The 26848-nt window shown below is 44.6% G+C and overlaps 1 protein-coding gene across 4 annotated transcripts in view; it reads right to left on the bottom strand.

The window, feature by feature from the left end:
* Nucleotides 1–15032, bottom strand: part of cadm2a (cell adhesion molecule 2a) — a 157526-nt gene extending 142494 nt beyond the window's left edge. For all 4 annotated transcript variants that reach the window (XM_040181280.2, XM_040181283.2, XM_040181282.2 and 1 more), the window contains exon 1: nucleotides 14350–15032. In XM_040181280.2, the coding sequence (XP_040037214.1) occupies nucleotides 14350–14410 (61 nt within the window). In that variant the 5' untranslated portion in view covers nucleotides 14411–15032. The remainder of the gene's footprint in view (nucleotides 1–14349) is intronic.
* Nucleotides 15033–26848: the final 11816 nt, after the last annotated feature.

The raw sequence follows: 26848 nt of genomic DNA, 5'->3' as shown, positions 1-26848 counted from the left end.
GACGGGCAGTGAGCAGTAAGCAGTGCCAGGGGGAGAAAAAACAACAGCTCCCTGTGTGAGAAAAAGGAAATCATTTTGAGAGGCAATGGGAATATTAGTGTTGTTATTTTTCAATTATTAACATCGCATCATAATTAAGCCCTTCTGACCATCCTTCTGCTTTACCTAGAATTTCTCAAAAACTGACCATGTTGACGATGTGAAACTTTTGAAAATATGTGCTATATTAATAAAATATCCATTTAATTTCTGCAGAAAAGATGCAGGTGTTTTACACTTTCCAGCTGCCTCAGAATGCACATGAAGATGCCATTTCATGTGCCTTCGTTTAGAGATCGGAGACCGCTCCGTGCGGCTGAATCGGGTATCGGCAGCGCAGGTTTCCGCTCATGACAGTTGCCTGCGATCGCACCAGCAAATGTATGGAAAAGCAAACACGCTGCAGTTTTCCAAATCTTCGGCCAAGAACCACAAGACCGAAGTCGCAGTGAATTAAAAAAAAAAAAAAAAAAAAGAAAACCCATCCAAATGACAACCGGACATACGGGCTGCTCATCTCCTGCTTTGCTAGATCAACACAGATTGGACTAATGTATCACCATAATCCTCGCAACACTGAATGTGAACTGCCGCCTCATGCAACAGCAAGCTGATCTCTCTGCAGCATGTGGGAAATTGTCACACTTTGGTTTTCATTCACTGACTCAGGTTTGTCTTGGCACGTAAAGGGGCAACCTGCTCCGAAATCGTACTCAGAGTTTTACTGTTAAATGACTCGCTGCTCCAGATGGTTTATGTAGGGGAGGAACAATGGTGGGGCGGAAATGGTATTTGAGGGGAGAGGTGCCGAAAGATGGAGTGGGTGTATTAATAACAGTGAATTAGTGATTAGTTACTGCACAAGAAAGTTTTGAATGAATGCCGACGTGCGTTTTTTTGTGTGCGTATGCTAATATGTGTGTGTGCGATAACTGAGGAGCAGGGGGACACGCAAGACCACTGCATAATAACTAGGTTTCTACAGGGCAGCAAACACACACACACACACACACACACACACACACACACACACACATTGAAAAGGGGCCCTTTTTACTCATGCATGACCAGCCCATAATGCACTTCTGCACTTTCACTCACCGTTGGCAGGACAACTGAATTAGTGAGAAAAGCGTTTGCGGAAAGCGGGTTTTGCCAAGACTGTGGGAACAGCCAGATTCCTTCCTGCACCACAAAAGATGGTGAAAGAGCAGATTGACACTCCTCTTCCCCACAACATACATGTGGAGTGGTGAAGGTATTATGCTTTATTAGATCACCTCGTGTATCAAAGCTTTATGCAGAAGTGAAAACTATTTCATCACTTAGACGCTTAGATGCAAAAGAGTTGCAAAAAAAAGAAAAAGGAGCAGGTTGGTTGACTTTTGGACACTAAGTGAAGAAAGTGATGCAAAAGTGTTGCATGGTTGCATGATTGTGCGCGTGTGAGGATGTGTGTGTGTGTGTGTGTGTGTGTGCGTGTGTGTGCGTGTGTGTGTGTGTGTGTGTGTGTGAGCGCACGGCGGTTTCCAACTCTGGCTGAGCATGGATCGATCTGGCTCCCCGCAAAGAAGATGTGAGCAGACAGCTAATGGAAGAGCTAGCCTCAGTTAGCCCACTGACTGATGGGAAATGTGATTTCATTTAGTCGTCTCTACAGACACTGTAAACAAGTCATGTCTCCCCTCAGGGAAACTAAGCAAAAAGACAACACACACACACACACACACACACACACACACACACACACACTTGCGGGGAGGCAGATCCAAGAGTAAGTAAGATGGATGTGAGGCAGTGAGCAGCCGTTCATCTCACAGTTTGCGATCATTGTCCGATGTTTGTCTACATTTAACATCTCGTTATGTTAAATGTGTCCACTTCACCTGTGATCAGGATTCCAATGAGGCAGAATTGTACCACTGTTAATTGTATGGCGTTGCTTTCAACCTGATACACACAAAAAGTACTTTGGTGCACCTGCTTGCACATCTTCCAGATTTAATTAACACGAGGAGGAAAGAAAAGCTCAAGACTTAAAATTTACATTTAAAAAAGTGCTTTTAGAGTGGATACGTGTGTGTACTGTGTAATGTCCTTACGTCCATAATGTACATTGTACATTACAAAGCTTGTATGTTGTACATACAAGCTTTATTACCTTTAATCACGCAATGCATGCGGCCGCAGCCCCTCCCTATAGTCGAACCCATTAACTCTTCAACTACAGGAAGAGGTCAGGTACCAAAAGACACATCCACATGTCCTCCGCCAACCACCAATGTCTTGACCCAATTAGGAGGGATTTTGCGCCAACAAAGACAAGGACATGCTTAGGTCAGAAATGACTTGAGAAATACTGCATTTTAGCAGTGTTTTGATGCACATAACCTTTATGCAGCTGCAATGCCCCCAGCAGTGATACATGACGCTGAAAGTCTCACTTCATCCAGAGACAGACAGTCAATGAAAGAGAGAGAGAGAGAGAGAGAGAGCAAAAGAGAGTGCAAAGGGCACGGAATGAAACAAAAAGGACGTAGCCTGTGTAACAGATTCATCAGCACAGCCTGGGTGCCTTCTGATGGGAACGGAGCACTGTACGCATCATTCTGAGAGGAGGAAATGATATGTCATGGTCTATAAGGCACCCGCTTTCTATATTTTCGGAGACAGTGTCCTTGTGGCCCAGATCATTGTGCGGTGGATGTAGAACACTCGCTTACGATGACAAAGCTCCTTTTAAGACATTTAGTTTTTCTGCTCTGGCTGCCCGCAGAAGATCCAGCCACTTTAGGGGCAGTGAATTCCATTCGCAGCCATTCGACCAGCACAAGGAGCCAAAACACAAATAGAGCGACGTAATACCATGACAGACCTTTGCAACAGTCTAGTGCGATTTTCATTTGACTGATTTGAAATTCATATTTTGCAAGACTTTCTGAAAAGGTGGCTCCTTCACAGGAGGGGAGGAGGTGCAGGGGCACGGGAGACGGTGAGGATCAATTCATGTTGATTATAGCCGGATGAGAATTGTCAGCGTGCACCATAACGATGATGGTGAGAGATCATTTGCTCAAAATATCATTTAAAACATTAGCTTCACAGGAGATCTACTGCAGAGCCCTTTGTTACAGATCAGGGGGAGATTATTGAATTTAAAAGTACTGTCTGGAGCTGCAGGTCTGGAGCTGCAGGTTCTTTGGCCGACACGTTTGTTACGAGTCAATGTGAAAAGTACTCGGAATGAGGGGAAAAAAAGGGACATTATCGGGCAAAATGAAAAACATCAGGAGCAATAGACGTGGTGGATTTGAATAGGCGAGCTGGGAGGAAAAACTCTTCATCTGCATCTGGACTTTTTATTTTATTTGGCACAAGAGTAAAACATTTTCAGGCTTAGTCTTTTTTTCAGCTGTGGAACACTATGCATCCCTCGCATTAAATTGTGATTGTACTTATCCTTTATTTTTTACTGTCACCCGGACTGAACATTCCGTTCAACCATCTGTAATCTGTCTATATGTTGCATGTGGATGAACGACGACTGTACCTCGCTCTCTTGCTCTGAATATACAGCAGCAATTAACATATGTAATTACACAGCACATTCCCTCATATCTGAACACAAGGCATTGCACTGAAAGTGGAGATATATTCGACCAGAGAGAATCAAATTCAGAAAATATGCTACAATGTTCGGCTAACTAACCAGCTACATATTGAAGTCAAAATTCTTCAAGGACAGAGGAAAGGGAACTTAACACCTTAAAAACGTCTTTTTTTTTTTATTATGACGGGACATCCATGTGATGCATTTTGTGGATTTCCATCGGTATGCAGCCAGCCCATGTGCCACAAAACTCAGTGGTGCTTGTTGAAACGCTTTTCATATCTATGCAAGTGCAATGAATGGTGTCTGACGAGGGCGCTCGTCTGCCGATTGGAGTATTCTCATAAGAGAAGCGCCCTGCCAAGATGGATGACCCCGGTGAGCGATGTGTCCAAGGTAAAAGGGGGAGAAATGAAACATCCAGATAGGGAACAGAGAGCGTGGATGAATGCAAGGAGAGACATACAGAAGAAAAAAACACGTACGAACCGACTGCTCAATGAGATGCTTCTCAAAGAACCAGATAAAATGGACCTTATGAAAACCTGCCTCTTCGTTGTTACTGTGTTTCTCTGTGATTGTGCCTGAATATATAACAAATGGTTACAAATTGTGCATACTAGACATATTTCTTGAGTTCTGAGCACAATATTGTCAAGGCTCATTTCTCAATTTTGAACGCATGGCTGGTTTTTTGGTTCTCCTTTTTTCCCACTGCTTTAATGTATTCCTCTTTTTTTTTTAAAGGTCCGTGTTAATCTGTCTCTGCTCCAGTTCCTGTCTGTATGGTGAAGAAGCAGATGTGATGTAAGAATTCCATCCATTGATCCTGTTACAAGTTGCATCCTTCTAATTTTCCCATCCCCCCTTAGCACTCAACCCATTTATGACCCCGTCTCTCACACACACACACACACACACACACACTTATTGTGGTGAGGCCCTACTGGAGCAGTGGCCTGTTACTCCATGTAACTCAGGATCTCTCAAGTATGTGCTCACACAACGTCTCAAAAAACAAAACCATCACCTTTCCGTGTTGCATTTCCTGCCTTGTCTTTGCTGCTATGTCCTCTATCAACGGTGGTCTACTTTGAATGTCAAGTACTTATTGGATATCAGGAGCACTGCTGGGACTTTGGGGATTATGCTATTAGTTTTTTCTAACCAAGCTGGAAAGGGATGAAAGCAAATGCAAGCAGTTCATGCCGCAGTCTCTCTGTTTGGTACAGCGGCATACTTTAAAAAGGCCTAATTTCATCAAATTCAGTCGGGTATTTCTTGATTTATTCTTTATGTATAGATGTAAAGCACCATAATGTCAGTGATTTAGCTTAATTTAAAAACTGGAAAGAGTCACTGATTTAAATGTCCCATATGTAGGGTGGGACGGACCTACTTAAGTTGTGGTATCTTTTTGTCTACTTACGAACCCTGAAGTGGGAGGAAGTTTTGGAATCAGCGTATTTTATCACTCCAGCAGCACAGTAGAAGCATGCACTCACGAGAGAGTAGACCAAGATTGCAATTATTCAATTTCATGATTATCCCTTACTGATGCTAAGTAGAGATGAGGCACGATAAGACATCAAGACCAGTTCAGGCCTTAAAGTCATGAAAATATATCAAAACAGCTACAGCTTTTCATTTGATATTTTAGTTAAGAAAAGCCTTGTTATCACTCATCAAATGGTGTAAATTTACTGCTGACAGAAGCCTGACATATTGCCATGTGTGCTATGTGAGTTTATTGTTGAATTACCATAGTGTGCGATCTAGGAAATGATCTCAGACAGGCTGTAGGCAGCTATGTCTGTATCCTGCTCTATTTACACACAACACTATAAATGTGTTCAACTAAATAAATCACATTCAGAGACGGCAAATTTCCTCCGCTTTTTGATCCTAATGCCTGTAAGGTGAAAGGTGGCTGCAGGATTAAGTCACGTGAAGGTCACCTCCTCTCAAACAGGCTGGGACCAGCTGTATTAAAAGAAATACAGTTTAAAGATATGGCTCCTTTCTGGATCACAATTTAATAAGGTCGGGATTAGGGTGACTAGTGCATTACGACAAGGGCTTAGGATCAGCGCCGAGTCCTGGAGAGTAGTCGACCATTTACCAGCTCAGTGAAACTGTGGTTAACACTGTCTCATTATTGCCGCCGCGCCGGGAGATTTTGGGCCGATCTTTTGCAGTATTAACTTGTGTCTGCAGCTCTGTGTGTGCATGTGTGTACCGCTGCTACTGTGCGTGTGTGTGTGTGTGTTTTCGTCGAAGTGGGCATTGGAAGGTGACCACTGGCGTGAGGATTCGCGCGTCAAGCTGTAATAATTCAATATTTGCTACGCTCATATCTCCTCCATTTCCAATTTTGCGGTTCCTTTTCCTCCGCTTTCCATCCCGACTCTACAGAGTAGCATGATAATGTCGCGCCCAGCGCGCTCCTCGGCGGGATCGGCCGAGATTACCATTAGCCGGTTCGTTGTTGAACTTCCCAAAAAAAAAATTACGTGTCAATTCAATCAAGATGATCGGGGGGAAAAAAAGAAGAAACGTTCTCAAAAGAACGTTACTTAATTCAGCTGCAGAAATGTGATTCTTCATAATACATAATGTTTTCACCTCCTGTAATTCAAATTCTGCAAAGAAAGACACTCCTCTTATCTAAATATGAAACTACCAGCTACCAGGAGCAGTGACACATTTATGAAGAAAAAGCTGCTATAACTGACGCGTCAAACAATCTAAGAATAAATGAGTGCTGCCGATTGCCGGGACGTACAGAAAGGCTCCAACGGAAAACCGATCCATCAAAACTGATCCAGCTGTGCTAAACGCACCTCCTAGGTGGGCTATAGATTTACAATGGTAAATCCGGGCTTTGTTTGGCAGGGCCGAAAAGCGATGAAGCCTAGAAATGAAAAGTATCACGCATGCAAAACCGACACGGCTGCTCGAAAAATGGTTTCAAAGCAAACAAACACCGCACACATAATCATATCTGAAATATTCAGTTCCAGCATATCAGGGAACCATTTTGGCATCACTCACTCCTCACTAATGAGTCTTCTTCTTCGTCTGGATTCTAACTAGGCAAAGCCTTTGACTCACTTCAGCCAGTGGAAGCTTTTTGACTTGTGGGTAAAAGCAGAGTGACGGAGTGAGTAATCGAGTGCACCGTGAGACCCACACTAATGAGGAAGATAAAGGGGAAATCGAGCAAACTGTGTCTGCCCTTTCTAATGGCGAGAGATGAGGGGGGGGCGGGGGGGGGGACCAGAGAGGACGTGCCGGGGGGGGGGGGTGACCCTCCTGCTTTCTGCTGGATGCATCTGCTGCACGTCTGACTTGTGTCGTTGTGGTTTCTGCTAAGCGCAACGCTTGCTCTCCCCAACCGGAGCAAAGTGAGAGAACAGCAAATAGCTTCAAGATAGGCGGTGAAATTACCCGTAATTGGGGGCCATTTAAAAACATAATAACTTCTTTGTTTTCTCAGCAGGAGGTTCAGCGCTGGGGACGCTTTTTGATTAGAAGTGGAGATGAGTTTGCAATAAAACTACTGAGCCAAACCGTAGCTAGATTCACGCAGTGCGTCTGTGTGTGTGTGCGTGTGCGTGTGCGTGTGTGCCCAAATCCCCCAAGATGAATGTTTCCAGGATTAGTCGAGTCCAGTGACGGTCAAACGGGGGCCGTGAGAAAATATCACACAAACCAGCACGTGAAGCGGCGGCAACAAGCAGACAGGCTTGTAAAACCTCAAACCATCAACGCTGAACACCAACTTACAAACACGCAAATGGAGCATGAAAATATGTATTAAAATCCAGCTGGAAACATGCCACGGCATCTTTAACAAAGATGTGTATTCGGTGGCAAATTGTCACCGTTCCACTGAGTAGGAGAGTGGAAGTGAGCTCAGGGGTGTGCGCTCACTTAGGGTGTGTGTGGGGGGGGATAATGTTGTGTAGCATATAATGGATTTGCAATGTGGCAAACAGAGACAGATGGTGGAGGCTTTGTGTTTGTTAGCTTGGAAAGATACACACACACACACACACACAGTGTGGAGAAGAAATCCTTAAGGCTCATTATGTATGCTGCCGCTCGCTCACCCAAGCCAAGGGTCTCAGTTCATTTGGTTTTTAACTGTTATAAATTGTCTCACTTGACTCCATCTTCCCCTCCCTCTGCCTGCGGGCCTGCAGCAACCTCCACGCAGGAAGCCGCACAACTTCAAACTTCGAACCAATATGAGCTTTTATAATTCTCCACAGAAACCGTAAAGGCGCTGATAAAAAAAAATAAAAAAAAGTAGACAACATAAAGTATGTCAGAGGAATGGAAAGATTCGGAGGCGTAAAGCTGCAAGGACACCGTCGTGACTAACAACGTACTTGTTGATGTATGTACGGATGCAAATGTACTTGACTGCCTGTATTCATGCTCAACTAGACAGAACAATGAGCGAAGCCTCAAAGAAACCTCCTCCCCAACGCCCACTTCACACGTCTGTCAGTTTGCAACTCTTGAGGTTACGGTCAAAGCGTTCACTGTACTCTGCCGTGTGTGTGTGTGTGTGTGTGTGTGTGTGTGTGTGTGTGTGTGTGTGTGTGTGTGTGTGTGTGTGTCTCTTAAAAGGGGTGTGGACCATGAAACTTTCTTAATTGGATGATATTTCACACCTGCAGTTTAACTGCCAGTCTTTACACATAATATGCGACCACTTCACACACACTCAAAAAGCTGTTCACCCACGCACGCCGTCTCCTGGAGATCCTCCATTTGCGTCGATCTGAAGCCCGATTATTCTGTACAATACCAACACGTCCCCCTGATATGTGAGAACGGACAACAGAGCGATAAAAGCGGCTCAGGTTTAGGGTCTGCGCCATCAACAATGGAAAGACAAGCTCAAATTGAGTTCAACACAACATCAGAGGACTCTAATTGCACGATTTTACTACATTATAAGTGTTTTGAAAACGGCTCCATCCAAAAGCTTTAATAGCTTAAAAAAAAAAAAATGAATTAAGATGTGCGAGGACCCTCGAGCTGATGATTAGACAAGGGAGAAGAACAGTGACTTCTGGCGTTAATATGAACGCACAAACCTACACACATGCACACACACACACACACACAAAGTCAATTAACATGAACACGTGTCTGGGGAATTATATTCCATGGCTTTAGCTCCCTTTGAGACCACAATGCCAAAACAAGTGCACAGATCTGCTTTTGTGGATGCAGCAAATCCTGCTTTTCAATTAGTGTCATGACATAATTCCATATTTATTGTTTAAGTACAAGTTAAGCGATTAAGCACTAAATGAAGGCGATTCATCGAAGGACTGTGACGCTGAGAAAAAACGACTTGTGTGAGAGGGCTTTGACAAAACAAAGAGATGCGTTTGCGTGTGGACAGCGAGGGGCTTATATCGGAATCAGAATCATACAAATAGCGGCATTAACAAAACGATACGCTAGGCTTCCTCTGTGTTGTAGATTTGGGCCCGGGTGTGTGTTTTTTCGCTGTAAACAGAACGATACTGTAAACAAAAATGAGCCGTCTTTGCTTCCGGGGCGGAATTACGCTCCTGTGAAGAAACAAGGGTCCCCAAACGGTATCGGGGTTGGAGGCAGAAGAGCTGAGGGACCCGGCAGAGCCACGGCTGTCCGTGTCGTTATCTCGGCTGAAGAAAATGATTACTGTAACGTGTATTAACAAATCTCCAGACGCCGGCCCTCGGGGGAACAGTATGAAAAGAAGCTGTCAGATGAAAGGGCACACAACATAAAAAGAACATTATCTAGGCTAACAGTTGTTAAGAGGACCTGTAGCGCAGGGAAAGTGCACGTTGAATCACCTCACTTCACCGCTTCGCTTATTTGCAAGAGCAAAAGAGAGGTGGTAAGTAATGTTGTTTGTGGCATTTGGTCATTTTCATTTTTCCTTCATCTCGAACTCTTTCAGCTTTTCCTGGTCGGAGAGGCAAAGGATTATGAATACCCTCTGTGTGAGGAGGTTTAATCCAAAAGGTGATTGTGTTTGTGTGTCTTAATTCCAGAGTGGTTGAGATTAGTGACACATGGCTTGTCAAAGACTGGAGACTTCAGATTAGCCACTCGCTAATCCTTTGGAATTCAATGCTAATACAGACATCACATATGCCTGCACGCGTGCACACGGACCGATGCACTCACACTCAATAACACACTCGGCGTGTGTGTGTGTGTGTGTGTGCGTAACCTGCATGGGTAGATTATATCTGATCGCTGAAGGCTGACTCCAAACAAAAGGAACCAGCAACATAGACGTTTGCCTGTCAATCAAGGTCATCAGAGGAGTTGAACAAAACAGGAATCCTAAAATGTCTTTAATAAAAAAAGACCAATACATGCGGTAAACTCTCCACATGTAAAAGGGAACATCTGTGCATGCATTCTCATTGCATTAATCAAATCAATCGAAGAAAATCCCACGTTAATAAAAAGCCATGTTAGTTCATATTCAATATTTTGCATACTTCTTTCACCTACTGGGACGTCTGTTTGGGTTACAAACGTTGGCGCAGAAGCCACCTGTGGGCTCCTTTCCTCCCCGTTCTCCATGGGGAGGCTGGATTTCATCTCTCTCGCTGTGGGCCGGCTTTAAAAACTCCACTCTGTTAAAGAAACATGAAACGCGGCCGCGATGCCAAAATATGAATCTAAATTTAATCTGCATTGATTCTCTACAAAAACGCCAATTTGTGGAGTACAAACCTGCTGGGCATATCTTCTGTTTCTGCAAACCAGGAAGCGACCTCGCCGCATCACCAAAATAGAACTCTAGGAGATAATACCCCATCACTGTGGTTGAAATAAAATACTGTTGATGACAATCGCTATCTTCTTAATGTGGCCAGGCCTTAATGGATTCGGGATTCAGGGGGATTCAGTAAACTGCTTCAGAGCTCTGGTTTGATGCACGCGTTGGACCGACACACAATGGTTGAATGAATGTATGGAACCGCAGCATGGGAAAATGTCCCCGGGGCAAGTCTCCATGTCAGTGTGTGGTCACACATAAAAGGCAGGTATATTCAGCAGGAAGGAAGTACAATCATTCATCGGGATCGGAGTTTGCTGGGTAAAATCTCTTCTCACCTTTCCGTGTCCAGCGCCATCGGACCGCTGCCCCGATCGGCCCGGGCCGCTGCATCATTCAGTTTGCGCGCATCCTATTCCTCAAAGACTCAAAGGCTCCCTAAAAGATTTCACGAGACCGCTCCGCCAGCCGAGCTGTGCGCGACGAAAAACAACGCTTTAAACTCTTCGCTCCTCCGTGGCGTCTCGCTAAGGTTCCGCTTTTGCAGCTCGTGAATCTCCGCCATCTGCGACTGAGATGTGTATTAAAGCTTAACAATCGCTGGCCTCCTGCCTCATTCCGTCCCTATGTCGAAACACGCTGCACGAGCGTCTGTATTTACCTCGTCGTGGCTGCACGCTCCAAAGCAAAAGCAGCGCCAAGTATGTGCACCCGATATGAGAAAGAGTTGGAGCAGGTGGCGGGTTCACTGGAAGTGTTTCCACAGGAGGCACATTTCTCCACCGTGGAGAAGCTGAGAGCTCCCAATCCAACCACGTCCCCCTGCAGCCTTCTCCTCCTCCTTTCTGTTCACACTTCTAAACACCTGGACTAACAAAAGACCGGCTTTGATCGTGGGAAATCCCTTGGCACGGCAGCAGTGAACCCACCGCCGAGCCGGCTCCGCGCGCCTGTGCGATGCACGTTGGGCCGCGGCCGCTCTGCTGGGGATTCTCGGCATCGAAAGGCGTTTTCGTGGCACCGGCACACGTCACCTGTCAAAGCCGGACCATGAAAGTGAACACACTAGCAAAAAAAACACACACACACACACACACACACACAGGAGTGGGAGGGTGAAGGCGACTGAGCGAGAAAGAGAGAACATCTTGTTTCTCCAGCGTGATCAGCGGCTCTGCAAACACACACACACACACACACACACACAAGGCCGCTTGTTATCAGATGCTTTCCCACGCTGCTTTGGCACAAAGCTCCACAGCAGGATGGGAGGATGAAGCAACGGAGGGACGGACGGAAGTACACAGGGATGGCGGGTCGGCCCTGGGCAGCTTTGACTCACCGCGGGGGGGTTAAACGCATCCCACCCAGCGGCGGTTTGAGTTTGGACAAGCGAGATCAGGGGTCAGCAACAGCAAGGACCTGCCGGGAAGCTGGCAGATGAGCGGCCCGTCCCGAGCAGCCGATAACCGCTGCGCGTACAGGACACAGTACCGGCCCGGGGAGGGATTGAGAACGTTCCTCCTCCACATCTCTCCCTCCCACATCATCGACTCCTCTATTCGAGAACATCGGCCTCTTTTCTCCGCGGCTCTCTTGCCTCCATCTCCCCTCGCCTGCTGCTCAGCCCCGAGCGCTTACGTAAGAGGCACATTTGCATAACAGCCGTTTTTTTTTCCCTCTTCCTCCTCCTCTTCTGGCACGTGAGACGCACTGGATAATATTGTTCAACCACCCGGGCTGTTGGTAAACAACCACCTCCGTCACAGCACTTTCATCCCGCTCGCACTATTTGCCCGCGCGCAGGTCTAGTCTGTGACAAGAGATTCGGTGCGTCTGCATCGGCTGATGCCAGCTGGCGCCGGGCCAGAGGCACGGAACAGCTGCCATTTACAGAGCGCGCGCCGACGCGGCGAGATGGGCCGCATTTCGGAAAGGAGGCTGACCGCCTGCCCGCTGTGTGGAACCTATACAATAATAGGTCTCACAGCGCGAGGTGGCTGTTGAAATCAAGCAGCCTGGCATTATCCTCTTCAGGGTTAGGAAGAGAGAGAGAGGGGGACTGATGTGAGGGTGTGTGTGTGTGTGCGTGGCGTGAAATGAGGCCGACATGCACTCTGCCGCCGTCGTGTCTTTGCTGTAGGGCCTCTTCAGAAGTCCGCTAAACAAACGCGGCTCACACTTGCAGGAATATTATGCAAACACAGGCGCAAGGACACACGCGCACTCGTAATGTGCGCGCTGTGGGAATAAAGAGGAAAATAATGTCAGGTCGATACATGAGGTGTGAGCTGTAAGAGACGCCAGATACCTCGTTACATATCAATTCATCCAGAGGAGCCTTAATGAAGGCTGGCGGATGAGGAAGGGCTGCTCTCCCTCGCTCGCTCCGCCATGTGCCTCCAGGCACAGGCGCTTCCAAAAAAAAGGGACAACAACAAATGATCAAGGGAATCAAGCACAAATTATCTCTCATTTGGGGATTTCTTATTTACTTGTGTGGGAAACAGCAGTTAAAGCCAAGGCGTTTATGTTGATAGAGCTTGTTCGGATACATCAAGTGCTTTAAATACGTGTGAGGGGAATGAAGCGGCGTCGTGTGGCCCTCCTTCTTAGACCGACAGCGGTTTAGGGAGTAAATCCATCAACATCGTGCCGCTGATGCACACAGCCTGAATGTACCGGTCCAGAAATTCCAGTTTTATCTTCTCACATAAATACACAAAACCGTATTTGCGCGGGCTAAGAAATTCCCACGTAGAATACCCCCGGGTCCTGCCGCTTTTCACCACTCCACTTTGATGCACGACCCAATACAAACACATTGAAACGTATACAAACAGGCAGGCGCAACCCGCCGTGACCTTGGCCCCAAATGTCACCATGTTCTGGTGTTTACAGTCCTCTGTTGGGTAAAACACCACTGTGAGCGTGTTGCTCGTAATTAGAACAAATAGTCTCCACGTGGAGAGGATGTTTCCATCGATTGATCCAAATGGGAGTCTACAGCAGTCACAATATTGACCATCATCTTAATAAAAACGTCAGCAAACGTCAGCAAACGATCAATCGGAGAGAGGCAGATGAACCTGAGGTGTTTGACTTTATGCATAAAGACACACGACGCACCACGAGAATGTGCGCACCAGCGAAAGAAACCACACCTGCAAACAGAGGTCACCCCCCTCTCCCCCCCCCCCACACACACACATACATACACAAAGAAAAAAAAACAGCCACAGAAATGTGGAATGAAAATGAGTGAGAGAAAGTGCATTAAACTCTTGCGTGCGTAAAAAGTCTCTGTGAGTCATCCAAGTGCCGCGAGTCGGAAACAGGCGCGCGATTACTTCGCGTTGAGGTGTGTCTTCCTTGCGGGCTCTTTTTTTGGTCGGTTTTTCTTGAGGTTGTTGTGGGTTGTTTTTTCTGTTTTGTTTTTTTATTCCCACTCACAATTCCAGACGCATCGGTCGGTTTATCTAAAGAGTGTCTGAAAAATGATGAAAAACTGGATTCCCGCATTCCTGAACATTAATGTTCAAGAGATCCCGAATGTCTCTCTCTCTCTCTCTCTGTCTGTCTCACACGTTTGCATACGCACGCACATTCAACCGACATACGGGCACGCGTGTGCTGGAGAATGAGAGAGAGAGAGAGAGAGAGAGAGAGAGAGAGAGAGAGAGAGAGAGAGAGAGAGAGAGCTGCGCATCTTTGTGCCAGGACCCCCGTGTGACCGCGCATCCTCGTGCCCCTTCACCATGCCCCGTTGTTGGCCTGCATCTCGCGCGCATAGCCTGGAACGTAAACACCACACACACACACACACACACACACACATACATACATACATAAAAAACCCGTACACACCACTTGCCCGCGGACTCACCTTTCAGAAGAATCCCATAAATAGTGTAGAGGGTGAAAATCAAATGACTCTTGAGATTCATCCTGTCTCCGCGGTGTGTCTCTTGCGTTGCGCGCGCGAACTTCTCCTCGTCTCTCTGTCTGTCTCTCTCTCTCCTCCTCGTCCCCGCTGGACCTCGATGCGGATCGGACGGCTTCACTCAGCTATCCAGGTGGACTTGGGACAGTGCGTCTTCTTTCTTTTTTTCTTTTTTTTGTGGTGCGTTGCAGGGCAAAAAAAACGGGGTTTAGACGCCGACTGACTTGACGACCTCCCCTCCCCTCCCCTCCACCCCCAGCGCCTGTTAGGCTTTGGGTAAGCGCGTCTCACTCTTCTAAAAAAAAGAAAAAGAGCAAGCAACGTGCCGGGATGCGCGAGCGGCAAAAGGTGTCGGGCTCAGTTTACAGAAAAATGGGGGTGGGGGGGGGACAACAGCCGAGTAGAAGCCCCTCGAGCGAGAGCCGCCGTCCTTCCGGAGAATGAGTTGATGTGCCGCCGCCGCCGCGCTGCTCTCTGCCCCGCTGCTGGTTTCGCTGTGGCGCACGATCCACAGCGCAGGGGGACCCGCGAGTGGATTGTTTGAGTCCCGCCCACCACACGGCTTTTGAGGGACGTGAGCGGTAAACCAATCGCCGGGGCCCGTGGCTTCCCTGAAGCGTGGCGGGTGCGCGGAGGGGGAGGAGGGGGGGGGGGGGGGGGGGGGGTGGGGCGGGGCGCGTGGGAGGGGCCCTAGCTCCTGAGACACACTGCAAAAAAATAAAAATATCATGTTTTTTTAGACCAAATTAAAAAGTGAGTCAATTTTTAGTTTTTTATTAGGTGTGCAAATGTGTATATCTCATATATGTGCATTTTTCTATCTATTATTCTAGCAAATGTTACATTACATTACAGGTCATTTAGCTGGCGCTTTAGTCCAAAGCGACTTACACTGCATTTTTAACCCATGGTTTTTGCCCAGGGAGCAATTAGGGGTTGGGCGTCTTGCTCAGGGACACTTCAATATAGGAAATGGAGCAGCCAGGGTTCAAACTGCCAACCTTTGAGGTTCCCAGCGCGCCCTCGCTACTCCATGTGCCACCATTGCACCGTTCCCCTCTGGATAGTCAAAGTTCAAGTCAAATCTTCTTTCATTTATCATTGTTGTATGTTATTCATTTGCACAATGAATAATACACAACGTCTTCAACTAACACACCGACATATTCAGAAAACAAAAAACCTGCGGAGAGGTGGGAAGCTCAACAGGATTGTGCAAATGCATCTCCTACAAACTCGTCTTTTATCTGCATCAGCAACTGGAGAACAAGAACATGCTTCAGCCATTTGAGTGGGACTTGTGTGAAAATGGTGAGGGATCCATCGCTGGTCTCAAACGTGTGTCGTTCCAATCAGCCCCGCCACAACGTCAGACAAGGTGAAACCTTTTTTGCAGTGTACCAGACATTCTGAGCCCTTTATGAACCCTAAAGATGCCGATAGCCGGGGGAATTATCCACACGCCATTGCAATGTGGCGTTAAAAACAAGATAACCAGTTAACGGATGGAGACTAAAAAAAAAAACGTCTCGCTGCGAGGCGACAGTAACCACAAGAACTGGATAGCTTATATTTTGAATTTGCTTGCTGCTCTGTTGATGGTGATGATCCAGGTCACAGGGCTGTGAAGTATTAAGGTTGACAGCTGCCCGAGCTTTGAAAAAATTGTTTTCCGGAGGACAATCAGAGGGGTGGAGAGGTGAGGTGGGATTTGATGGGATAAGAACGGTGTAAAGGTGTAAGGGACAGGGAGCGGAACCAGTCTACAGCCGTTTGGATAAAGCTGTTAGGAGTGAAATAGAACAACATGGGGGTTGATGAGTCAGCGGTGTAGCTGCGATACAAACAGACAAAGGCTCAGGTATACCTGATGTCTGCCTTGATTATCTTGATGTCTTCTCTGTATGTTCGGAAACTGAATACAGGGGTAAGGAACAGCAGTTGCATATTTTGCATACACGACAGTGCTGTAGGAAGAAATATGTGCATTTTTAACAGTGCAACGGTAACCACAGTAAAAGTGCAGGTGAACACGAGCCAGCCTTTGAGGCAAGCGCTCACACGTGAATATGCAAGTAAAAGGTGCACTCATCCAAAGCTTACAGGAAAAGCGCCAAGCTTTGAAGCAAATTAGTGGAAAAAATGGAGGTATCACTACTACAGGATCGGCCACGTAATGCTATCAGGCCCCGAAATATATTTCTTTCCATTAGACTTACGTTGGGAAAATGACATCTTTCACATCAATGGCGTGACTGAGTAAACAGAGCACACGATGATCGGATTACAGACAGAGAGAAGGACCGACTTCATTGCCTGCTCAGGTTGCCATGACTCCACTATTGTTTTACATCTTTATTTTTGCATGAACGCTTTGAATATGGTACAGAGAACCTTCAGGAAATTTGAGGAATTCTGTTTGTTAAGTCAAAGAAAAGGGGCTACAGTGATCACACATGAAATAACCAACTAACCAAGGATTATAATGAGCAAATGTGAGGACATAATAAGACTTTCATCATAAGACTTTGGAGGGGCATTAGATGCTTAATAAATAAGGTGATATTTGTTAAAATGTTGGCCTAGTATGTGTATAGAATAAGAATAGAATACGTTATAAATCCCTAAAAATTGTTTATGTAATCACATACAGTATGTTTCATCTTTCGTGTCACATTTGTGGGGCAGAGACACGGGGTCTCGCTTTTAGATTGCATCTTTGGCTTGATTGTAAGATGGCTTCTAAAAACACCCTATGCATTATTTATAAAATGAACTTCAGTCATTAGAAGCTGTCCTGTTTGTCTCCTCACATAAGCACAAGGCCCTATACATGCACACACACACACACACACACACACACACACATACACACACTTGTTAAGTTGTTACTTTTTTCCCGTAAATGATCCGTTTGTGGACAGCGTACTATAAATAAACTTGACCTGACTTGGCTGGCTGATCTCATTTTGGGTCAATTCACTTTAAGAGGGGGTGCTGCACACCTTGTAATGGCTCATTTCACACTCCCAAAATTGGTGTGTGCCGTCACTAGAGGCATAGCAAACCACCACTGGGTCCTCTCCAAAAAAGCGCTGGGATCCAGGGGAGAGGCCAGTCAGTGAGCTGATGGAAACAGCACATTTGAGTTTCCGCCTCACCTGGGATTGTCCAGATGGCGGATGGACCTAGTCTCTTTTTCCCTCTTTCTTTGACACACACATGTACTGTACGCCACCCCACACAGACGCTAATACACACCCACCTTTCAGAGTTTCAAGTAACCGCCACCTGCTCCTGGCTGAGACCATTGTTCACTGGTCCACCTAATGTAGGCTGACACACGTTGCCAAGCGGAGGGCCGAGCACTTTGGCTTGGATGGAACGAGGCGGGGCGTGACGTAAATCACCCGAGCTTTTAGGTGGAAATTTGTGTCCGTACGCGTGTTAAATCAAAATGACCTAATTCTGTCCAGAGCCATCCACAAAATAAACGGGTAAAAGACAAATAAATAACAATTCAACAAGTTAATTAGTTTGTCTGACGCATTTGTTTGTGAAACGTGATGAAATTCAGTATGGAGACGCAACCGACTGCTAAGAAAAAAACAGATTTTAATTTGATACATTACGATCACACTTTTCTTTGATGCAGAACATCTCTTAATAACCTTCGGTTAAGAGGTTTTTGGGGTGACATCTTTAAGCGTGTAATGGCTGTTCGAGGGTTTGGAGTGCTCTATTTTCTTTAACACTCTCCTGCCACCCATCTTTCATTTTCCTGTTGCCTGCTTCCTGCAAGCAGAAAAGTATCCCCCGCTAGCATGAAACCACCGAGCGATATCAAAACAGGGCTATTTAATAAAACAGCATGGAGCTCATCACCTTATGTCTGGTAAACCTCATTTTAGCTAAGTTTCTTCGTGCAGTTGGGCACCGAATGCATGTGAAGACACACGCCGCGTAAGTCAGTATGCGTGTCAAAGATGGAAAATGACATATATTCAGTCGGGACAGAGCAGGAAAATGGAAAAAAAAAGCCCATTGGTGAGCTGTGCTGCTGCACAGGTGGCAGAGGAAGGAAACGAGATGAGGCCAATACACCGCACCGGTAGCTGAAAAAGGCTTCACAGCCCAGTAGCTGCTGCCCACAATGGATGTATGACTTCGCGACGACACAGGCAGCCTCTCTTGCAGACAACTGGGTTTTCCTCTCCCCGCAGTCTGCAGTGTAAATGACCTTTGCTTGAGATTCTGGCATCCATGAAGTGCCAAAGAGACTAGAGCCATTGCAGGCTGCCACACCACAAGGGGAGACTGTCTGCCAACCACAGCCTGATCCAAATCTCTGTAGCGGTGTTGAGATTAGAGTGGCACACCGATTGTTTCAGTTCCACTCACTCGGAAAGGGTTCCTAGACCAAACCGTGAATACAAAGGAACTTTCCTCTTGTTAATGAGGATTGCAGCATTCCACATCCATTCAGAGGCGTTAAAGAGCGCACAGACGCACCTCCTTGATTACTTTCGTTGACACAAACTGTATCTCTCACTGAATCTTACGCCCGTACTGCTAGCGTATATGTTTTTGTGAGTGTCACTCTTTGATTTTGTAGCAGATACCAGGCATCGAGGCAGAAAATAAAGCATGTGTTGCTTGTGTTGCTTGGTAACTAAGGTCAGGTTCACATCGGGGCGTATTCACAAACAGAACATCTTCTGTTAGGGGATCCAAAGCTGTGTGCTATTTGGCAGTGGGCTTTAAAAGACCATACTGGCGGTTTTGTATTTTCTAGCCCATTAAATAGGAATTGTGGAGACTTTACCTTTTGCTGTCTTCTGTGTTAACTCAGCTTGTTTCTCCTTCCTGACTGGGACAAGAAAATAAAAGCAGCCTTGTTTGGTGTTCGTCGTAATGATCTAGGTGTGTAACGAGAATCACTGCACCAGCATGACAGGCCATTCGGGACACACAACTTATTTGCTCACAGCATCATTATCATACATGCAGTACACAACTACACTGTCGCACCCACACTCCTGTACCTTCAAACCTACACGCTACTCTGTAATCGCACATATAGTCAGTTCTGTGGTTGAGAGAAGTGAGTCAGACAGAGCAATATCTTCTGAGGAGGATGAAAGATGATGAAATGATATATGCAAATGTATGACAAATATTTTAAAATCTTTTTATTGCATTTATTGACAGCCACAAACATAATTCTGTTGGACACATTCCTCCAATGAAAAATGATCACTAGGAGCAAAATAGTGAAAATTTCCATCAGCATGTCTTATACATGCTAACTTTCAGAACATAGCACATGCACATCAGGTTTCTGACCAAACTAACTGACTCACTGGGCTCATAAAGTGGTACGAAATTGAATTATTGATGTAGTTCCATGTGAATTTGGGGTTTTTTTTGGTAATGAATGAGTCAGACTCGACAATGCAGAGAATAATTGTAAATATATTTTTCACTCAAATCTTCTCTCTCACATCCACGATTGTTATCTGTCACGTGCAATTGGCAATCTTTCTCACGCACACTATTCCCCCTCGTAGCCCGGTCTTCTAGAAATAAATAGATATAAAACATGAAACAGTACTTTTGTCTGTCGCTCACTCTCTCTCACTCACTTTTGAGTTTTGTTCGTATTACAAAGGAAACCCTGCTGGAGCTAATTAAAAAGATGACATCATATAGCATGTTCCTTTTTTGCTCATTTTCTCTCAGGATCAAAATAATGAGCATGTTAGTTTAAGACCACACGGAAGTAAAAGTGTGTGGGTGTGTGTGTGTTTGCCTTTGCGTGTATCAATTGTATTCATAAATTTGAACTTTAAAAGGTCAGAATCCTCTTCCAGCATGTTTTGCTGCCTGTGAAATGCCACATTATGTCTTGCTGGTAGTTAAACACAACTTGTGTGCCACAGTAATTTCAGAGACAACACCTGCACCGGCAGAATTCGGATATTCAAACCGGATTGCAGAGAGGCGTGAAAGTGTTCTCAATTGTGCTGGCCAAGTTTTTTTTGACAAATTCAAACGCATCATAACTGGGTTGGCCATCACAGGAGGATTGACTTTAATTTGTTTACACGGAATTAAAAATGAAGGGCAAAGTCTGACGTGCCCATTAGAAAGCACTGTAGTCTTGTCTGGCCTGTATTTGTGTTTTTGTTGCTGCCTCTGTCTGTCTTTTAATGTGTTATTTGTCTGCTTGCCTCTATTTCTGCGCTTGGACAGAGTAGATGACTTGATTCAGTCAGATCCAGAACCTGTTCGGATGGAAGAAGCCAGAGCTGAATACATCAACTGCTTCCTGGCAGGCATACGCAAATTATTATGCAGCCCATTTAAGTTACATTTCCATGTTCGATTGCCATATAGAGCCGGTCGGTAACTATGACGCCAAATCAGTGGGAGTAAAGCTAAGATGAAGTGCTAAAAAGAGACTCCTGATGCTTCAATTTTCCAACCTCCCTCTGTGATGATGAGGAAAAAAAACAGATTAAGGTGACGAAAAGATGAAATTCTGGACATGATACTGTATGATTAAACGTTTTAGTGTTAATAAACAAAATGAAATAGCTATTTGGTGCTTCAGGCACGGAGAAAGAAGACGTGATGTGCAGGATGTGTTAAGCAATGTAGGAATCTGTATAATATCAACAAATGTAATATGCTAACAATTAATAAAGGAGTGTGGTCATTCATGAAATTACATTATTAATTATCTTAAGACGAATATATAATATACGTCAAGTGCAGATTTATGAAATATCAACGATAGTTTTATAAAACTATACATATACAACTATATATATTTTTAAAAAATTTGCATTATGATTTTTACATCAGAGACCAAAAGAGACAAAGTCACTCACTCTCACACACCTACACACCCACGAACACGCACACACACACACACACACACACACACACACACACACTCACACACACACACACTCACACACACACCCACACCTACCCAGAATAATGTGCTTCATCATTTGTCATTTATTCGTAATATGAGCATGACTGTCCACAGCTGAGGTATCTACTCCGGCCAGAGACCTCTCACTCATGCAGAACCACACAAATGCCGTGTGCACTCAAACATGCACACAAGGGGGCTCGCGCACACGTGAACATTCACCAAGCCCAAGTGTAGACTGAAACCCAACAGACCAGAACTTTGCACAGATTTTGGGAGGATTCAGTGGAGATGTGGGTCTTCTGAACAGACATGAGGACACACACACACACACACACACACATGCAGACTCACTCCCCAGCTTTAGCCTCTAGGAAAGAGAAGGCTCACAAAATTGAGTTCCCGGTGGTCGCTTAGCAATGTTGAGCAGAGGGTGTGCTATCAGGCCAAATTGTTCCGGTTCCTCTTGACTCCCCTCAATTCCGTTTGAGCGTTCAGAGGTGGAACGACGGCACAGCGATCTGGCGCCGCTGACATTTAGAAAAGAGGAAGGGGAAAATAAAAGGCCGAAAGTGAGAAGTTATCAGCTCCTCAAATAAAAGAAGCTGATACATGAGCAAAGGAAAGCAGCGGATCTTTGCTCTGTGCAGACAATTCATTAGAATTAGTGCACACAACAGTTTCATTAAATGAAAACTGTAATTGAGAATAACTTTTCTCAAAAAAGTTAGAGAATGAACTGGTTGCTCATAAAAACATAAAACGTTTTTGGTTGCGGTCAGCTTCAGATGCATCAAACGTTCCTCCAAATCTACTCTCACGTGATGGATCCCACGTGGTAATAAACTGGAGGTGCTCGTGGTTGATTGTTTATTATTAGCGGAGCGGACAACAGGGCAAGGACTTTCAGAAAATGCTTTGAATGACGATTGAATTAATTCTTTGTCAATGCAATCTAAAATGTCTGTAAGAAGAATTTCAGCAGCAGTAAAATTTACTGTTGACTAAAGTTGAACAAAGTAAACTAATCCAGATCTATGTAGATATATTTGTGTATAAAGTAATCGTAACGATTGGATTATATGTTATGTGTATCCAAGCTATATTTTCAATGACTCAATATTAAAACATTACAATGTCATTTTGTACACAACCAAAATATCTGGTTGACAATGTTTTCTTCAGTCTAAAACTTTAAAGAAGGACCTGGAAACCAAACGTATGGTTGCACTGTGCATACAAATGTTCACACAGTTAAAAAGCCCCCGGCTCTATGTGACTAATTAGCAGATACCATTTTCCAAACCTGACTCTCAGCACTTTTCCCCCAATTGCTTGTTTTAATTCATTTGATCTTACGGCTACAGAGGTAAGTGTAGGAACATGGGTAATTTGGCAGCAGATCCATTCCTACAAAAGGAAAAATATAACTGGCAGTTTGAATTTTCTGCTTGTGGGGGTAAAGCTGAGTGTTCAATCTGCTAATTCCTGGCTAAATGTTCCAAATGGTCTCATTCCCAAATGTCACCTTCACACACCCTGCCAAAAGGGAGTTCTATGAAGAGCAATTCAATTTCTACAGATACACACATGTGTGTATGTGTGTGTGTGTGTGTGTGTGTGTGTGTGTACGTATGCAAGTTTTTAATGACTGCTCGAGGCAGCTAAAAAGAAACCTGGCTATTACGGATCCAGATGTTTTGACTGCATCCCGCGACTGTCCATGCAGCTATGTAGGAAACAGCTTCAAGAAAATAGTGGACATCTTGCATGAACTGTTCATCCACATCTTAAAATGTCATTGCGGCAGATTTTGTGCATCAACAATTGTTTATTGATTCTTATCAAAAACATTATGCTGTGTTTCGTCATTTTGCTTCTCGGAAATGGACGGGCAATCATTCCAAGTGTGATTGCTGTGATTCCAACTGTTTGTTTATTTACTCCAACAAATCCTTCCCCAGAAACAGACTTTATCTACCATAACCAACTGTTCCTGCGGCCTTCGACCATTAAGTGTTGAAAAGACAATGGCCGCACTTATGGATGTATTCATGTTTTTCTCTCTTTATTGGTCTTTCAGCAAAACAACAACCTTTCTCTTTATTTTTCTGCCAGATGGATACATTTGGAAACAGGCACTCTTTCATTGCATTGTTCATGGAGATAATTAATGCTTTGGAAAAATGATGAAGTATTTGTAAATGCTTTATTGATAAGAAACAACTATAAGGTCACTAAAAAACACAATAATCACCAGTGGGCAATTGCATGTCATGTGATATATAGAATTAGCAACAACGTGTTACTGTCGTCTTTGGGCTTCATGACTGCTGCCATCAGTTGGAGAGGGATCATTTTGTTGCAACACAAAAGTGGTTCATTCTTCTTGGGATCAATGAGGATTTGGACTTGGAAGGCTGACATATCCCTCCAGAGCACTCCTACACCCCGTAATGCGTCGTCTATGAACCAGAAGTGGAAATTCCAATGTATGCCCGCCTTTGCAAGCCTCTATTTATAATTCATCCTTCTTTCTTCTTGCTAATTCATTAAAAAGTGCTCTGTTGCTATTGATTATGATTATTTTTGCAGTACCAATCTCAGTTTGTATGTGTGAGCTACAGCCAGCTGGTCCACACCAATCTGGCTGCCTGCGCAGACTGTTGAAGGTGCCACGTTTACCCAAATCCGCTCCAGGAACCTTTTTCAGACCAGAAGGCGCTAAAGCAGACAGCATGAGCTGTCACTTAAAGATGGTGCTGAGTGTGTGGGCGCCATCAACCCATTAGAGTGAATACACTGTTGACCTATGCCCTGCTTGGCTTTAGAGCTCATCTTCTTCAACAAAAGCCACGTTAATTATACCATTTGATGACAGTGACGTGATTGTCTGGTGAAAATCCAGCTTTCAGACATTAGACCTTTCCTACAAACCTGCACGCGTGTGCATGTTTCATTGCGCCTGCTGCGGTTTTTGGGTCCAGATCATTAGTAAAACACATTTTGTTATCGCTTGTTTGGTGATCAACCATTTTTACAGCTTTTGTAAAATATGACACAATGATATATGTGTTGCTTCATTAATTACCAAATGAATTACATACAAACATAACTCCTACTGTATGTTATATATATATATATATATATATATATATATATATATATATATATTTTGTACCTCCTTTATTAAGGGAAATAAAAAAAAGGGAAATGTGGAATGACTTTGAATGTTTAACTGTAGTTTGAAGTGACTACATCAAACTAGAGTCTACTTCTACTACTGCTACATTACAGCAGACGGACAAACAGACTGATGGCAACCCAAAGGCTGTCCAAGCTAAGCAAGTTAGCCTCATTGGCTGTGAGTGTCGGTGCCATGGATTCTTATGTGAGCAAGCTAAAGTCAACACTGTGTAACTCCAGTACTTGAGGCAACGTCCAGTCATTTCTGTAATTAATCCAACTCAGGATGGTGGAGCTATAGAAGACTAACTGTGTGTTTGTTTCACCCAAAGCAGCCAAAGATCACCTCAACTCGACCAGCACGATTAAGGAAAGTAGTGGGCCAATGACAATAACAATAAAACAAGTCCTTTTTTCATTGATCAGCTTGTATAGTCACACATTTCTGATCATATTTGCTCATACATTTTATCCAATGACGCAAAATACCTGGGGCGGAGGCTCAGATAAAAGAGGGCTCGTGGACAGATTCATTTAACAGTATTTAGTAAGCAGGTAAAGCTGAGGCTTAAGACCATGAACTCATCAGGGGGTTGTAAAAAGAGACAGAAAAGATAATGGGGTAATATCGAGGGAGCACAGTTACGGTTGATTTTGAATGGAGACAGGTGAGCTGGGAGGAAAAGGCCTATGGAGTCCTAAAATAAGAAAAAAATTGCCTTGCCATGGAAACTCAGAGGAGCTCCCTCGCCTGAGCTTGCCTTCCGAGACCGAACAAACCGCCAGCACACTTCTTTAGTCACCCTGCTGTCCGCTTACCAATATTGAATTGGGAATTCGAGCCACATCGAATGGGGAAGCGGGTAAAAAATGACACCAATACAAGACAAAAGAAAACAGACCAATCTAACTTGGTCATCCACAACCCCAACTTCCACACCCATATCGATGCAGTTTGCCTGTGAGGAGAAACGGATTAAATAGTTTTAAAAATATATATTTTTTAGAGTTGTCCACTTTATTTGATATAGATCAAACAGATTGCACTGCATACAACCTGAGAAAATGAGATTCTCCCTGAAAATCTCCCTAAATTATCTCCTCATCTATAAACGTCTAAAACAATGGCGTCTCTTTTGTCTCTTCCCCTGGTGCGGCAATATCTATTCAAGTCTTTTTGTATCTGTCTTGTGGTCATTTTATGAATTACGTTTTGTGTGAAGGACTTTAAAGAATAAAAATAAACATGCATAGAGCCTTATGGGAGTTGTTATGTTGGATGTGGGTTGGTATGTGGCTTCATCGAGGGACGTGGTCAAAATAGAGCACATCCTGTTTACTTTATCTTGTATGCCAGTAGATGCACTTAAATGTATGTGTGGTGTTTCATTTTTAATGGTCCATATGAAATAATTATAACTGAATTATATATTAAAGGTCATTTTTCATGTTTTTAGGCTGCATAAATGAAGAAAGGAATCTCTGTAGCATCCCATACCTCCCTTTAAACCATTTTTCAATAGTCTTTTATACCCTTTATCTACATGTCCTGTTTTATCTTTAAGCGCTGGATTCATGCGTTGACATGCACCTTATGTGTGTATGATTGAGATGACATGAATGAGAGCATGTGTCTTAACTTGAATGAGAAGGTGAAGGGAAAGGGCATGCATTGTTAAACCTCGCTCTCTTCTCTCTGGTGGGAGGACCAAATGAAATTACTTCTGCCTGCAATATCACCAACCGACTCAGCACCACCCTATTGTTCCTTTCCTTCATTCCTATTGCTCTCTAGTCGCCTTTTAGTATCATCCTTTACTTCCCCTTCCGACGCAGTATAGTGGCCAAGGAAATCTAACATAAGGCCCTGCATTTATAGGCTATTTTCCACTGCCTTAGTTGCTCCCGCTACAGTCTTCTCTTATGTTTTCTCCCCACGTGTTTTTTGCTGTTGATGGGCTGCAGAGAAGTCATTAATTCCCAACACGGTGTGTGAGAGAGAGAGAGCGCACACCGGAGGAAAGCAGGACTGAAGCATTCACAGATGCGTGGCGCAATCTCCCACGCCGGAGACGTGCCACAGCTCCCACATGCATGCGTGTGTGTATAGGCGTGTTTGTGTGTGTGTGTGTGTGTGCTCGCATGTGTGTGTGAAAGAAAAAGAGAGGATGCGCGTGAAAGAAAGAGAGTGGTAGCTCTGTCGAATCTCGAAAAGTTTTGGTGCAAAGTTGTCTCCTTTGGGAAAAACTGGCATCCGGATCATCATTACTGATACTTGATACTAACTGAAATGACACTGAGTAAAGAGAG

This window comes from Gasterosteus aculeatus, chromosome 7 (genome assembly GCF_964276395.1).
Source record: "Gasterosteus aculeatus chromosome 7, fGasAcu3.hap1.1, whole genome shotgun sequence".
NCBI lineage: Eukaryota > Metazoa > Chordata > Actinopteri > Perciformes > Gasterosteidae > Gasterosteus > Gasterosteus aculeatus.
Note: the sequence above shows the minus strand (reverse complement) of the source record. Positions and strands in the feature narration are given on the sequence as shown.